Consider the following 17,392-nt stretch of genomic DNA (forward strand, 5'->3'; position numbering starts at 1 on the left):
GGACTATTTGCTTTGACATGTCAATAGAACACTTTCAAAAGGCACTTCCCATAAAAGAAAAATTAATTGTATTAGTTGGATAATAGCTTGTCACAAATAAGATAAGTTTGTTTGGAAAGCTTTGTTGGTGTTGATGGTGTTGTAAGCAGTCACTTCCAGAATATCCATAGGTTTTTTTTTTTTTTTTAATAAAACGAGATAAAAGGAGATAGAGAGATGAGTCCACTCTTGCAGAGGACCTGGGTTCAGTTCCCAGCGTCTGCATCAAGCAGTTTATAACCTTCTGTAACCCTAGTTGCAGGGGATCTGATGTCCTCTGACTGCCTGCAGTCTTGTCGTGCCTACAAACTCACACAGCTTCTCACACAAAGGTGGGAAAAACTAATAAATATGTCATTAAGAATAAATGAGACTTTTCTTTAATGAATAGTTACAATAGGTGCAGGAACAGACATTTGGGGCAGAGAAAAATGCACCAGCATACAAATACATGCTGATTTACAATTTTGCCTATGTTGCTAACTGCAGAGACTTCTTATAGTAGCTGTTTAGATTAAGTTCCAAATGGAACAGCTTCTACTACCTGCTGGTCCATTCTAAAGTCCTAATTCATTTCCCAAAGGCACCAGAATTTTTATACTGTTTATTCCTTTAGAAAATCATTTTGCCATCAGTCTTCAGTCTAATTCTGGGATGTCGGCAGCCATCATTGCTTATTTCTGTCTTTGCCCTACATCCGATGAAGTGAAGGTCAAGGAAATTATGTGACTTGCCCAAACCAATCCAGCCATATAATTTGTCCCCCACAGATTATGGGTCTACCATTTCAAATGTCTCCGATTTTAACCCAGGCGGAAAGAGCTGCAGGAGTGGAGGCTCTGTCCAGCTGGTGCCTTTGAGGAAATGCAAGAAGCTCAGTGTGCATTAGAGCTCTGACTTGGAAGGGAAGTGGGCCAAAAGACAAAAACAGAAGATGAGGGCAGGGGCCAGAGCACATGGGCCTTGTAGGCTTTGTAAAGATCTTAGACTTTATCCTAAGGCAGTGGGAAGCCATTTGTAAATGTCATGTCGAGGGACCTGATGAGTGATGTGTTCTGCTGAAGCTTACTGGCTGCCTGTGGAGAATAGCTTGGAGGCAGAGGCTGATGTATTGGACACCAGTTCATCAGACCCCATCGTGCCCATCAAAATGAAGGGAGATTTAGTTGCAGGAAACTCTGAAGCATATTGATTATTTTTTCTCTATTTTTCCTTAAATCAGCAGGAAGTGTCATTTCTCACCTTCATTGCCTCTGGTTTCTATGACCATAGGATGTTCCCAAGTGCCCTCAGTCAGGAGCAGCATCTAGCAGGGAAGCCATTATAGCATCTGGTGGGTATGGTAGTTAGCATACGTCCTTTCAGACCTTTTACCTTTTGGAGTTCTCTGGTAATGCTAAAGGGCCTATTGCTTTTTCTCCTTTCTGGGAGAAGAGTCTGGACAGAGAAACAAAAGGAGTATAGCCTCTGATCCTCTACTGCCAACAACCCAGTTTTCAGGAGATAATCTCACTGGACCAAACATTATGGTTTGAAAAGCCAGGAATAGAACATGCCCACCTCTCACCTCCGCATGTTAGGTGGAAGTCAAAGCAGGGGTTAGTTGGGATGTGGTTTTGAAACCTATGTTTACAGTGTTTTGATGCTGCTTTCTTAGATGAGAGAGAAATGATGAAGTCTGTAGCTCAAACATTTTAGGATTTGAGGGATACAATATCTCCCTATTTCCTTCTATCGTGTGCCATACAAGCTAGAATTGAAAACAAGTGTCCTATGTCCTTTTTTTTTTCTACTTTGGAAATCTTCCTGGCAGATCGTAGATCACCCCCCACCCAAGCTTTCACCTCAAACCCCTATTTTCCTTTGCTCTTAAGAAAAGATCTTTCTAAATATGGGACTGGCAAATCTGAGGAACTAAAATCCAAATGCAAGGAGACACTTCCAAGACAAAACAAACTAATGCTACTCTTAGAGAACATTGAATTAACGTGAAGTTGTAGGGCTTGGGGTATAGCGCTGTGGAATACTTGTCTAGACTACACAAAGCCCAGAATTTGATCCTCAGCAGTGTAAAATCTGGCAAGGTAGCACACACACATAACTAGTTACATAACTATGTAACTAGGAGGTGGAGGCAGAAGGCAGAAGGATCAGAGGTTCAAGGTCCTCCTTGACTACATAGAGAACTTGAAACTATAGATCCTGCCTCAAAACAAACAATGCCTTTCTCACACACCTAAAAACAACAAAAGCAGAAGACAAAAAGGGGGGATGGATAGCTCATTTGGTAAAATTCATGCCTTGAATTCTATCCATAGAATACATCTAATACTAGGAGTGCAGACAGATTCATGGGGCTGCTGTCCAGCCAGACCAATTTACTTGTCAAGTTCTAAGCCAGCGAGAGACCCTGTCTCAAAAAAAACGGAGGGATGGTCTGAAAGAGCACTTGACATGCAAATGTAAGGACCTGAGTTCAGATCCAATGTGTGGTTTGAATAAGAATGGCCCCTATGGGCTTCTATATTTGAATAGTTGGCCCAGTGGATAGAACTGATCAGTAGGATTTGAAGGTGTAGTTTTGTTGGATCACTGAGTGTAGGCTTTGAGGTTTCAAAAGCTCACACCATTCCCAGTTAGCTCTGTTTGTTCCTTGTGGCTGTGTCTTAAAATCTTAATTCTCATTTACTGCTCTAACAGCATACCTGCCTGCCTGCTGCCATGTATGATGATCATGGGCTCATTCTCTGAAAGTGTAAGCCCCGATAAACTTTTTTTTTCTATAAGTTGCTTTGGTCATAGTTCTTTGTAATAGTAATAGATAGGGAACTAAGATACTATGGAGAAGATGGACAGATATAGTAGGGCAAGTCTGTGATCTTAGTGCACCTATGGTAAGGTGGAAGGTAGAGACACAAGAATCTTTAGAAGTCCGTGAGCCAGGTACACTGGAGTAAGCAATGTAGAGCAACAGGGTGGAAGGCAAACACCAATACTCACTCACTTCCGTATTTGTACGATGGCACACACACACACATACACACACACACACACACACACACACACACACACACACACACTGTGGATGGTGTCAAAGGAGTGGTGTTGGAGACTGCCCTCTGATCTCTATATGTATATACACACATGTGTACTTGCACACACATGAGCATGTAGATATGTATATACACACACACACACACACACACAGAGAGAGAGAGAGAGAGAGAGAGAGAGAGAGAGAGAGAGAGAGAGAGAGAGAGAACATCAATTTTTTTGTTTTAAAGTAGTGGTATTAAAAGTGTATTCTCTGAACCTGAAACATCAGTATTACCTTGGAGTTCACTAGAAGTGTAAAATCATAGAAGTCACCCCAGACCTACTGAATCAGATACTCTGAAAGGACCCAACTATCTTCACCTTAATGTCTCCTAATGGTGATGCCCACTCAAGTTTGGATGCCATTGGCTTGGATTAGAGCATGATGTGAAGGAAAACCTTGAGCACACACATGCTAACTTGATTCTTCTTCAAACTCTCCAGTTCCCCCGTCTCTGGCTAGGTGCCCCAGGAACCTATGTTCCTGGTCACAAAATAGAATTACCGGGCAAAGGAGAGGCTGAGCACAAAGTCATCTTATCATTGTAAAAGCAAGACTGTAGATAACCAGTTATGGTTGAAGGATCAGTTGGGAAATTCTACAAGGGCACTGGTGCATCTGGTCTAGCACTGGAAGGCCTAGTCATCTCACAGGAAAGTAACTTGTGGAATTTTGCTGAGTATCTGATGGCCAATTGAACAAGAGTTCCAGAATTTAGTCCAGGCCCAAATTCTAAGTTTCAGTAGTTGAATCTCCTTGGATAAGTTCTTGGAGTTTCTTTTTTCAACTTGCAGAGTGCGATTAATGATACATGTCTCTTCAGGATGCTTGGAGGTTAACTCTAGTCAAGAACAATATATTTTACACAGCACAGATACAGATATTTAATAAACAGCAGAACTATTATTGCTTCCTTGGCTATCTCAGGACTACTTAGGAAAGACCACTGCAGGGACAGGGAATATGTAAACATACATGGCCTTTGTCTAAGGTGGGAAAAGGAGGCAGGGAGAAAAAGATAACTAGAATTTTTATTGTAGGTGAAGCTGAAGGTGGATTCCAATGACTTCCATCTTAGAGCAGGTTTTAGAATGAATTATTGAAATAGGGAAGTTATTTTCCTTAGTTTACATATCATATTGGCAAATCCAATACTGGTCTATCAAAGAGCAATGCTAAAATTTAAATTACTTTAAGTATAATCTTGATAAAGTGTAATCCTTATAAATTAATTCACTTATAAGTGAACATAATAAAAGAATTACTTTCCATCAGAGTTTTGTAATATCTGGAAGTTTTATAAAATTGATTTTCTTCTGGACAAAGAGGTCCTTTTGTGTTAAAAGTGGGTATTTTGTGTTATTTAGTAACCTATTATTTAGATTAATGAGTTGAAAGTGTCTAATCCTTGTAAAATAATACTTGCCCCTTTCACTTACGTTGAGGCTAACCAACAATTATTACTTTTAAGATTATTATAAAAATATACAGAGAAAATCATTCTGACAGTTTCTCTCTCTATATGTAGGCAGGAGTTTTCTAGAAGAATGAGAAATATCGGTTTTTGTTGTCATTTCAGGATGTCAAACAGACTCAGTTAATCCCATGCTTGACTGGCTGCAGGGCTAAGGAACTGTAAAGCTGAGTGTCATGCCATTTGGTACAATATGAGGGCCATAGGATCCATGGACCCTGACTTTGTTAACTTGAATTTTATTTTTTTTAAGCGAGTAATATTGGACTTTGAAAGCTGGTTTCAAGTCTCCATGTTTAATTGTATAAAGCTTTAATATCCATGCTGCTGTGAGTTAGGAAGATGAAAAATTCGGTGTAATAAATAAGCAAGGAGTCTAGAAAGCAGGCTTTGTTTGAAGTCTGCAGCCTGGAAAATCAACAAGAACTAAAAATAGTAAGATTATAGGCAACATTTAATCATGGACCATCTAAAGGTGGCTTTTAAGCATCACCCAAAGAGAAACCAGGCCGTGTGTGTGTGTGTGTGTGTGTGTGTGTGTGTGTGTGTGTGTAGTTTTCATACATTCTGTTCATTATGTAGGTGGGAAAACTTCCAGTACAGATTTGATGTTCTGAAATTTTGAATGTTTATGTTCTATCTCTCTCTAGAATTAAGAAGGTGTTCCCTTTGAATTTCCGAAGAAGTGTTGTATAATTTAAATGAAATTCAGATTTTACTCCAGTGAAGTTGATGTGAAATTTTTCAAGTGCAAATTAAGCAAATTGAGTAAATAGCTCCAACATTCACTGGTCTCTTAACAGCCCAAGGATTCCTTTCAGAATGAGCATATGAAGCACAGGGAAATCTCAGGGATCTCATAGGAGCTGGAGAAAAGAAAGGAGGTGCCTTGTAAAGCTCTTTGTGGTTTCTGCTCAGTCCCAGGTTCTTGGTAGAATTTTATTCACATCCCTGAAACTTTACGTACATGGAAAATTTAAAACTATATTCACTGTGTGATTCCTAAATGTCTCAAGCTTCAAGTGACTGACCTTAACTGGCTGTGGCTGCTCTGAACTTCTGCTTCACAAGGGTACTGTGACGTTCTCAGGAATCTCACCATGCTTTGAAATTGTCTTCTTAGTTCTACAAAGCTTCATAAATGCCTTTTGAGTAGGGGAAGTGAATCAAGGGAACAGGATTGATAGTCTTCTCTGGAGTGCTGAGTTTAAAAAAATGAACACTTTCTTAGTACTTAAGAACAGAGAATTGAAAATGGGTGATTAAACTGAGGCAACTGGTAAAATTAAACTAGTACCCATGCAGACAGAGAGATGAAGTCTTGGATGATACAGCCTGGAATGTGAACAAAACCAGAAATTATGATGCTAGCATGGCCAGGATATTGTTTATGCTAAAAAGAATTGATAAAAGTAGTCAGTTTAACCATTTGTACTTCCTGTGCAATTGGATAAAAAATTCTTGTCTTTTTTGTCTCAGAAATTTAACTCAGCCAGTATTTGCTAAACACTAGTTTTGCATGCCAAGCTCTAGGCCTTGGGTCTTTAGACTTGATTGTGACCAGTCTTTGCTTAAAAGAGTACTCAATCTAATGGAGAATAACCATCATTAATACCAAGTTTTCACTTTTTGCTTTGTCTTGTTTCAAGACAAGGCTTCTTTGTGTAACTCTGGCTGGCCTACAACTTACTCTATACACAAGGCTGGCCTTAAACTCACAGAGATCCACCTGCCTCTGCCTTCCAAGGGCTGAGATTAAAGGTCTGTTACCCCACCATCCAGCTGAACTTTTCAATTTTATAAGAAGTCTTTATTTATTTATTTATTTATTTATTAAAGGTTTATTTATTTATTTATTTATTTATTATGTATACAGTGTTCTGCCTGCTTGTACACCTGCAGGCCAGAAGAGGGCACCAGACCTCATTACATATGGCTGTGGGCCACCATGTGGTTGCTGGGAATTGAATTTAGGACCTCTGGAAGAGCAGTGTTCTTAAACTCTGAGCCAACTCTTCAGGGCCAAGTCTTTATTTTTTATTATTTATTTATTTATTTATTTATTTATTTATTTATTTAGTTTTTTTTCTCGAGACAGGGTTTCTCTGTGTAGCCCTGGCTGTCCTGGCACTCACTCTGTAGACCAGGCTGGCCTCAAACTCAGAAATCCGCCTGTCTCTACCTCGCAAGTGCTAGGATTAAAGGCGTGCACCACCACCGCCTGGTGCAAGTCTTTATTTTTTAATTGAAAAAAAAATCATACAGTATTCTGATTATGATTTTCTCTTCTCCAACTTCTCCCAATCCTCCCCACCTCCTCACCCACCCAACTTTGTGCCTTCTCTGTCATTAACAAATAAAAATCGAAAATAAGAAAAAAAAAAAAACCTGGCTGGGCAGTGGTGGCACACGCCTTTAATCCCAGCACTTGGGAGGCAGAGGCAGGCGGATTTCTGAGTTTGAGGCCAGCCTGGTCTACAGAGTGAGTTTCAGGAAAGCCAGGGCTACACAGAGAAACCCTGTCTCAAAAAAAAAAAAACAAAACAAAACAAAACAAAACAAAACAAAACAAAAAAAAAACCCAAAAACCAAAATTAAAAGAAAAAAAGGAAGAAAAAACCCACGCGAAACATACAATCCTCCACGTATTCAAAATAATAGAAACTCTTAACCAAAATAACTAAAAGACAGAGAGAAGATTTACATTAATAAAATTAGAGATGAAAATGGAGGCATTACAACAGACAATGAGGGAATCCAGAGACTCATAAGAACATAAATTTAAGGCCATCCAAATCAGCATGACCAAAGTTCATAAGAATTCACAGTCTGAAGCTGCATGTACAAGGCCAACATGGATCTCAACCAGGTCCCCCGTGCTTGTATTATGGCTTATAGTTTAGTGTTTTTATGGGATTCCTGAGTGTGTGAATGAGTGCGTCTCTGACTCTTGTGCTTTTTCTTGGGCTCTTTTCCTTCTGTTGGTCTGTCCAACTCCAAAGTTATATTTTTGTTCCATCTTCTTATATTTTATTTTGTTATATTAACAAGATGACATAATGATTGAATTAATTAATGAATGAAAACCTAGCCACTAGTGTAAAGGTTAACATCTGAACTGTCATTTATACCTGCTGGGAGATGAAAAATCAGATTTCTCCAGTGGAGTGACATCATCTAGTTCAGGGCAGGCCTCATGTTCAGGAGTACTTGACTGACACATAATGGACACTACCACAGGTTTTTATTTCTTCTGAGTGTACTTTTATTTGGTTATACTGTGATTGGTTTTAATTTTCATTTTATTTTTTGGGTGGGGTTGTGGTGTTTTGTTTTTTTGGTTTGGGTTTTTGTTTGTTTGCTGTTATCGTATTGGGCTTTTGCTTGTTTTCTGAGAAAGAACTTATAGCTGTGGGGGGTAAAAAGGGCAAGAGGATCTGGGAGGATTTCAGGGAGGCAAAGATAATGATCAAAATATATTTAAATTTAAAAATTGTAGGCTCTTATTGCTATGAACCAGTTAGTGCTTAGACCCACCTTCATTGTGATCTATAAGTTTGGGTATGTTCTGTATTCATTTTCATTTAATTCTAGAAAGGCATTAATTAATTAATTAATTAATTGATTAATTTTTGGTTTTTCCAAACAGGGTTTCTCTGTGTAGCCCTGGCTGTCCTGGAACTCACTCTGTAGACCAGGCTGGCCAGGAACTCAGAAATCCACCTGCCTCTGCCTCCCAAGTGCTGGGATTAAAGTTGTGTGCCACCACTGCCTGGCTAGGCTAATTTATTTTTAAATATTTGCGTTGACACAGTTTTCATTCAGTAGTGAGTTTCCATAAGTTTATAAACTTTCTGTTCTTGTTGCTATCCACCTTTACTCCATGATAGTCAGATAGTGCACAGAGTATTATTTCAATTTTCTTATGTGTGTTGAGACTTGCTTTTTACTTCAACTATATTGCACTTATGGCATCTGGAGTTATGATATTTGAGGTGTTTCTTTGTTTTGGTATCTGATCTTGACTTTGTAAAAAAATACTTATTTTATCTTATGTGCGTTGGTGTTTTGTCTGCATGTATTATGTCTGTGTGAGGGTATTAGGCCTTAGAGACAGGGATGATCTGCCGTGTGGGTACTGGGAATTGAACCCAGGTCCTCTGGGAATAGCACTCATATGCTCTAAACCCCTGAGCCATCTCTCCAACCCACTGATTTGTCTTTGTACGGTGGACCCCTTCCATGGAAGAAAGGGATGAAGATGAACCAGGAGGAAAAGCTGAAAAGATATGTTGGATATTGCTAGGGGAGTTGTTCAGAACCAAGAAGTAGATTCTCCAGGGAATGAAGGTGTGGTGGAGGCAGAGTCCTGCAAGCAAGCTGCTATAGGATTAAGAGTTACTCTGGAAATAAAAGTATAAGGGATGATAGGAAAGACAGCAAGAATAGTTTACCTGAGTTAAGGCCCAGCGTGGATATTGGCGGTCCCTAGTAAAATGTGTTTCTTGAGCCTCCCTCCCCAGCTGAATAGGCTTCATTCTCTTGGAAGGTGCAGTAGTATGAGGTTCTGGTTACCCTAGCCAGCACGTTCACTCTTCAGTCCTTTCGCCCACCCACTATCATACCTGGCAGACCCACACCCTCTTGTGCCAAGAACGTGACACTGGCACCAAGTCCCACTCCATACCCAACACTGACTCTGGAGCAGAAGAAGGAACTGTATGATATCACTCACCAATTTGTGGCTCTGGGCTTGGACATCCTGGCTGTAGATGAGTCCACTGGAAGCATTGCCAAGTGGCTGTGGTCCATTGGCACCAAGAACACAGAGGAGAACAGGCATTTCTACCTCCAGCTGCTGCTGTCTGCTGATGACCATGTGAATTCCTTCATTGGCCAGGAGTGATCCTCTTCCATGAAACACTGTAACAGAAGGCAAATGATGGATGTTCCTTCCCCGAAGTTATTAAGTACAAAGGTGATGTTGTAGGCATTAAGGTAGATAAAGGTGTGGTGTCCCTGGCAGGAACCAATGGCAAGACTATTATCCAAGGGCTGGATGGCTGTCTGAATGCTGTTCCCATAAAAGAAGAATGGAGCTGAGTTTACCAAGTGGCATTGTATGCTAAAGATTGGGAAACATACTCCCCCAGCCCTTGCCATCATGGAAAATGCCAATGTTCTGGCCCGTTATGCCAGCATCTGCCAGCAGAAAGGCATTGTGCCCATTGTGGAGTCTGAAATCCTCCCTGATGGAGCCCACAACTTGAAGTAGTGTCAGTATGTAACTGAGAAGGTATTGGCTGGTGTCTACAAGACTCTGAGCACCACATCTATTTGGAAAGCACATTGCTGAAACCCAATATGGTCACCCACGGTCATGCTTGGACCCAGAAATTTTCCAATGGGGAGATTGCCATGGCAACTCTCAGAGTACTTCTGTAGCACAGTATTCCCTGCTGTCCCCTGGGGTCACTTTCCTGTTTGGAGAGGAGAGTGAGGAAGAGGCGCCCATCAACCTCAATACTACCAATAAGTGTCCCCTGCTGAAGTTATGGTTCTTGACTTTCTCCTATGGTCAAGCCCTTTAGGCCTCTCTGATCTAAAGGCCTTGGACAGGAAGAAGGAGAATGTGAAGGCTGTCCAGAAGTACATCAATGAACCCTGGCCACCAGCCTCATTTGTCAAGGAAAGTATACCCCAACTGGTCAGTTTTAAGTTGTAGCCAGTGAATCTCTCTTCATCTCTAAGCGTGCCTGCTAACCAGAGCTGATCTAAGGCTGCTCCTTCAACACTCCAGGCCCCTGCCTACACACTTGCTATTGAAAAGGGGCCTGCAGGCTCTTTCCCATCACTCTTGCTGCCCTTGTGACTGCTGTGTGGTATACTGTCTGTGAATGCTAACTCTGCCATCCCTTCCAGCCCACCACCAATAAACAACTATTTAATGGGAAAAAAAGGTGTTTCTGATGATAGACAGCTGACACAAAGGAAATGGAGATGGGCTAGAAGGAAAGGCTGAGAAAGCCAGTGGGAAAGAGCTAAGTTGGATCCATACCAAGAGTGTCAATGCCAATTCTTTTCATGCCAAAATGTATTTGGTGATATAATTTTAGATGAAATGACCAATGTATCTTACTTATCAAACTCTTCTCATGATTCATCTCTGGTAGGGCCAATTTTAGTGTTCCACACCATGAGCAAAAAGAAATTCTAGATGGACCAGACATAGATATAAATATAAAGCAATGAAGATTCTAGATGAGTATATAGGCCATTGCCATGATTTGAGGGTAGATTAAAAATAACAAATAATAATAATAGAGGGAGAAATGAACAAATTGAACTACATTAAAATTCAGAACTTTAGTTCATCACAAGTTACCAGTAAGGAAATGAGAACTATGGAATGAGAGAAGATTTCATAATGCAAATCTTCAAAAAGATGTGGAGACTATGTCAGGATCTTCTGTAAATCAAAAGAAAAAGTAAACTGGGCAGTGGTGGCACACAACTTTATTCCCAGCAATTTGGGAGGCAGAGGCAGGTGGATTTCTGAGATCGAGGCCAGCCTGGTCTACAGAGTGAGTTCCAGGACAGCCAGGACTACACAGAGAAACCCTGTCTCGAAAAACCAAAAAAAAAAAAAAAAAAAAAAAAAGAAAGAAAGAAATAAATAAAGAAAGAAAGAAAAAAGAAAAGAAAAAGGTAATCTATGCAAGTGTGCTAAGCAGACTTGCTTAAACACTGGACTTGGAAATAAAGCTCAGGAGAGTAGAGTGTTTGCTCAGTATATACAAGGTTCAGTGAAAGGTCACAAAATCAAACAAGTATCAAACCAAAAATGATAATTTTGATTGGAGGAAGTAATTAGAAGGGAGAGACCTTGGGGCTTCTGAGATTTTGGTAATGATTTTGCTGATTTCTGTATGTTCACTCTTTGGAATCAATTCAAATTGTGATCTGGGCATTTTTCTGTGGAATGCATATTATACTTTGTTTGAAGATGTCCTTTATTTTTAAAGCCTTGTTGTCCAGGATGAAGAACACAGGCAAAGCAGCTTTGAGATTCCCACTGACTGCAAGATAGGTCTCATGATCTAGCATTACCGGTGTTATGAAAGCAGAAGAAGCATAGAGAATTTCAGAGCTCTGCAAAGTGGCTAGAGCAGGGTCCTTTGGACAAGAATCCAATGCATAGCGTGGGAGTATCTTGATAGCTATCTACACCTGAAATAGGAGGAAGAGAGTAGAAGCAGTTATTGAGGAAACACTGGGAAGACTGATAAGAATCCAATTTTGTATATGGTTAACTTGGTCTGTCATCCAGAACAAGGTACCACTTTTTTGTTGTTTGTTTTGCTTTGTTTGGGAGATAGGTTCTCATATGTCTCATATGTCTCATATGTCTCATATGATTGTTTGTTATGTGCCTGTGGATGACCTTGAAGTTTCTATCTTCCTATCCCTACCACATGAGTGCTGGAACAACAGTCACGTGCCACCGTACCCAATTTATTCAGTGATGGTATCAAGCCCAGGGCTTTTTTCATGCTAGGCAACTGTCATACCAATTGAACCACATCCACAGCACGGCCACCACTTCTTTTATCGTGTGCCTAGGCTCTGGGTGAGAAGCTTTCAGTACATTAAAGTTTCAAAGTCATCATCAAATCACAGGGGCTATATAGTAAACCAAATTTGTAGTGCAGATGAAAAAGGCCTATCGTTGACAGATTATATAACTTCCTCCATTCTAGCTAGGAGGTATCGGCAAAATGAAACTGGAGCGCATGTCTAAGTGGTTTGAAAGTCCATCTTCGTGACATGTTTTCTTTCACTTTCTTTTTTTCTTTTCCTGGGCACATCTCCCTTTTATTTTGAACTGGCTTGAAATTCATAGGATTCCTCTTGCCTTAGCCTTCCTAGGGCTGGGGTGACAAGGATGAGCCTACCACATCTAACTGCCTTACTTTTAAAAATGTGTTTTATTTGAGTTTAGTGAGGAGAAAACTACTTACTCTATGTAGCTTTTTCCCCCCAGAGACAGGGTTTCTCTGTGTAACAGTCCTTAGCTGTCTTGGAACTAGCTCTGTAGACCAGGCTGTCCTCAAACTCACAGAGATCCACTCGTTTCTTGAGTGCTGGGATTAAAGGCTTACACCACCAAGCCTGGTTCTACTATATGCAGTTTTAAGATACTTTGTGGGGAAGGATTTCTCCAGCCAGTTTTGAAGCTTGAGGTAGTCTGGTATATGATTTTTATGAATTGGTGCTTTCTTTCTTTCTTTTTAAAATTACTTTTATTTTTTTTACAGTCCAGTCATTACCCCCTTTCCAATCCACCCTCCGACAGTTTCTCATCCCATACCTCCTCCCCCAATCTTCATGAGGATGTCCCCACCCCACCAGACCTCCCCATTCTCTGGGGCCTCCAGTCTCTTGAGAGTTAGGTGCATTTTCTCTGACTGAGTCCAAATCCGGCAGTCCTCTGCTGTATCTGTGTTAGGGGCCATATCAGCTGGTGTATGCTGCCTGGTTGGTGGCTCAGTGTCCGAGAGATCTCAGAGATCTGTTAGTTGAGACTGCTGGTCTCCCTATGGGTCACCCTCCTCCTCAGCTTCTTACAGCCTTTCCCTAGGGGAGGAAAGATTGAAAATCTAATAACACTGGCTATGCAGGGAAAGTCCTATATGGGTGACCTCCCCATTTGGAAGACATTTTAATAACATGAGTAATTACCTGTGACACGTGGGTATTATTTTCTGCTTACTAATGACTCTTCAGGCTTGGTCTTGTTTCTTTTCTCACAAATGCACATGCAGAGACAAAGAAAGTGGTGTTGGGAACTGATTGCCACGTCCCAATCTGCACAGCAATGCTTTCCTGCCTGCTTTGATACAGAGAGAAAGGGGAGAGGAGCAGGGAAAAGATGTGACAAAGAACAGACCATTAGCAAAATATTCTTTGAAATGCCACATTCTAGTACAGAAACCAGAATTTTGAACAGTATGAATTATTGATGTTTGTGCATGGCTAGAATTTTAAGATTGATCTGTTCAACATATATGTTTCTTCTTTTTCCTGTGATCTACAATATGCATTGGAAACACAAATAGGTAAGTATTAAAAGCCTGTACTTCATTTTGCTCCCATGGCTTGTTTCTCGATCCTTCAGGTACTCATGTGTGCAGCCTGCCGAGTATGTTTATAACATTGAAATATCATCAGAACCCAAAATGAAATTTGGATTCTTTACTTCCAAATGTGTCTTTCCAATAGTCTAATGACTGTAACCTGCATGCGCGATGTAGCAGAAAGGCATGTAAGATGGCCTAAGTGGAAGTATTGTGGAAATGGTTTGAACATGTTGTTGATTGAAAAGCAAACCTCCTTTATTTCTGGAGCAGGTTGTCTAACTTTTCTTGCCATGATGATACATAAGAAATTCCAAACATGTAATTTAAAATGTTCACATTAAACCAGCGTTTAGTTTGCTAGAATCTATGTAGTGTCATGGGTTTGGTTAATGTGCAGGTGCTTATAAAAATAAAAATCAAGGACCAGTTTCCAGCACTCACATTGGGCAGCTCACAAGAACCTGTAACTCTAGCTCCAGAGGATGTAGCACCCTCTTGTGGCCTTTGTTGGCACTTGCAAGCAAGCATGTACACAGACATAAAGACAAAGAGACGCATAATAAAAATAAAACAAATCTTAAAGAAAAAAACTGAACAAGAGCTTTGAGTTTCAGTTTTTTGAAATGTAAAACTTGCAGTTTAGAAGTCAGTTCTGAGAATATGTAATCAATATATTAATTTATCAATTATACATCAATTTATCAATTATATATTTATCAATTTAATAATTTATCAATTATATATAAATTTATCAAATTGATTAGCATTAAACATTGTGCCTTGAAGCTCTTCATAGAGCTGAAGGAACATCTATTCCACTGTGAATTTGGAGTCTGTCAAGTGTGTTCCCTGATAGCAGAAGTTTTACATCATGGAAACAGGCCTTGTCAAAAGGGCTACAGTCACCATAGGGATGGATCAACTTGGCTTTAGGTTGGTAAATTGATACAGGTCAATTCAAAGTGAATTCTTCCTCCATCCCTTTGTCCATCTGTCCCTCCTTCCCTCCCTCCCTCCCTCCCCCCCTCCCTCCCTCCCTCCCTCCCTCTCTCCCTTCCTCCCATCTCCTTCCCTTCATTTTTTTCCTATGAAGAAGTTTCTTTTCACTCAGTCCTGGCTTTCTTCATTACTTATTTGAAAGAAGAGTGATAATAGCCATTTGGTTTTTTTTTAACCTTCAAATATTCTTATTGGTGATTTTATAAATAGAAAATAAATTTCTAAGAAGGTCTGGCAAACATTTTTATTTGTTTATGGCTTCAATTCAATATTCAGAACTTTGCATGTATAAGTGGGCACATTTTTAGACCATTTGGGTAGGCTTTCCAACCTTGCTTCTTTATTTCCTGTTGCAACAACTTTTTTAAAAAATGTCTATGACATGTTTATGCAACACCAAATAAAACTTGTAATGGGAAATTCTTTTCCGGGTGAACTCCCTGAGAGGCTGAGTTATGAAAAAAAAAAAAAAACCTTAAGAAACTTGACCCTGATGAAATTACTTCCATTGAGAGTATTACTTGGTCCAGAAACAACAGACTGAATCCAGTTATTTTTGGTTCTTTAATAAATGAAGTTTGCTTCCTTTTGTGTAGGTGGTGGAAGAAATTAACCCCTGTAGAAAGTCTAGTCTCAGATGGAAGTTGAACCTTGGGCTTCTTTTGAGTTAGGTGAACCTTGGATAAGAGAACATTTATTGTTTTTATTTGGATCTCAAGCACCTTGGAATCTCTCCTGCTGCCTGCATGCCTTGTATTTTCCAGAGTTGTCTGTCTTCACATTTAATTTTCTGGAGGCTGACCTTCAATTTGACATCATATATGGATGGATGCTAATGAATCATGTTTTCACCTTGCTAGCACTTCTGGAGAAATCAGTCAGTCGAAGGCGGGACACTGAAGCCATACAGAAAGCCAAAATCCTTTATTCATCCTGCATGAATGAGAGTGAGTAAGAAAGAAAAAAAATAAAATATTTATGATCCTTAGATTTCAGAATCCTATTAATCTTTAATGGTATAGTTAAGGAAGAGAGGACTAAAATTCTATTACTGTTTAAAGGTGTTATTTAGGCAATAAAAATTCTCAAACACTGGAATTTGATGAGTTTCTTTTAGCTAATATATGGCTGTTGTAATGAAGAAGATAATCTTGTAAAGACCTTTTGATTTTGTTATTTTATGTTTCTAATTAGGTGTGTGTGTGTTTGTGTGTGTGTGCACATGAATGCATGAGTAACGGTGGGCTGTGGAGGTCAGATAAGATTGTAGGAGTCTGTCTTAGTCAGGGTTTCTATTCCTGCACAAACATCATGACCAAGAAGCAAGTTGGGGAGGAAAGGGCTTATTCAGCTTACACTTCTACATTGCTGTTCATCACCAAAGGAAGTCAGGACTGGAACTCAGGCAGATCAGGAAGCAGGAGCTGATGCGGAGGCCATGGAGGGATGTTACTTACTGCTTGCTTCCCCTGGCTTGCTCAGCTTGCTTTCTTATAGAATACAAGACTACCAGTCCAGGGATGGCACCACCCACAATGGGCCCTCCTCCCATGGTCACTAATTGAGAAACTGCTTTACAGCTGGATCTCATGGAGGCATTTCCTCATGGGAGGCTCCTTTCTCTGTGATAACTTCAGCTTGTGTCAAGTTGACACAAAACCAGCCAGTACAAAGCCCTTGGAACTGGAGTTACATGCTGTTGTGTACTTGCCCAATCTGAGTGTGGAAAACTGAACTTAGGTCCTCTGCAAGGACACCCTGTGCTCTTAACAGCCATGCCATCAATCCAGCCACAAGAAAATAACCTTATTTCCAGGACTGGATTATTTACTATCAGTTACTATATAAGAGATTTGGATAGGGCAGCAGGGAAAATCCCATTATATCTAGTACAAAAATCTGAATCCATATCCAGGCCAGTTCTGGGCCAAGAAAAAGTCCAATATGACATATACACGAGAATTATGTTCCATAGAAAATACTGGAACCTAGTGACATTTAGATTTCCACACATGTCAGGCTACTTTGTCATGTAACTGGCATGCTTGTTGGGAGACAAAAGTCTCAAGCTGGTCTCTCAAGGCCCTTGCAGAGTTGAGGCCAGTGCTTCTAAAAAAGTGTGTTAACGGATTTAGGATTTGGGGATATTGTTTGGTATGCTAGAAACACCTATCCATTGGGACATCCTTGTCTTAACTGAACCATATTGTTTAGTTAAGGTTATTCCTTGGTGCCAATAATGAGTACCACCTGCTTAATTTCATTCTTTGTCTGGGATCTATTTACTAAGCCCATCTTCATTATAGAGAACTTCCACCGGGTTCACTGAAGTGTGTGACAGGTAGTTCTGTTCTTGGGGTTATTTTCAGTCCACTCTCCTTTTCTTACCCTGTCTCTAACAGCTGAACTGTTAGAGAAAGTGTTAGAAAGTGGAGGGCTTTATGGGACTTTGCAGTCTTGCTTGGTGAACCAGTTTGGAATTTATTTTTGTCATTGTTTTGAGTTAGGGTCTCATGGAGCTAGGTTGGCTTTGAGAAATCACCATGAAGTTGAGGGTGTCTTAGAATTTCTGATCCTTCAGCCTCTATCTCCCAAGTGCAAGGATTCTAGTTTACAATTCTAACTTGCTCTTTGTATCTACTC

At 40.1% G+C, this 17,392-nt stretch overlaps 1 protein-coding gene and 1 pseudogene across 1 annotated transcript in view; both read left to right on the plus strand.

Moving 5' to 3' along the window:
* Window positions 1–17,392, plus strand: part of Phex (phosphate regulating endopeptidase X-linked) — a 214,456-nt gene that overhangs the window by 28,014 nt on the left and 169,050 nt on the right. The window contains exon 4 of the mRNA XM_034485262.2: window positions 15,610–15,696. Within this exon, the coding sequence (XP_034341153.1) occupies window positions 15,610–15,696 (87 nt within the window). The remainder of the gene's footprint in view (window positions 1–15,609; window positions 15,697–17,392) is intronic.
* LOC117694208 (fructose-bisphosphate aldolase A pseudogene) lies at window positions 8,900–10,373 on the plus strand (annotated as a pseudogene).

The sequence above is a fragment of the Arvicanthis niloticus genome, chromosome X (assembly GCF_011762505.2).
Source record: "Arvicanthis niloticus isolate mArvNil1 chromosome X, mArvNil1.pat.X, whole genome shotgun sequence".
Classification (NCBI taxonomy): domain Eukaryota; kingdom Metazoa; phylum Chordata; class Mammalia; order Rodentia; family Muridae; genus Arvicanthis; species Arvicanthis niloticus.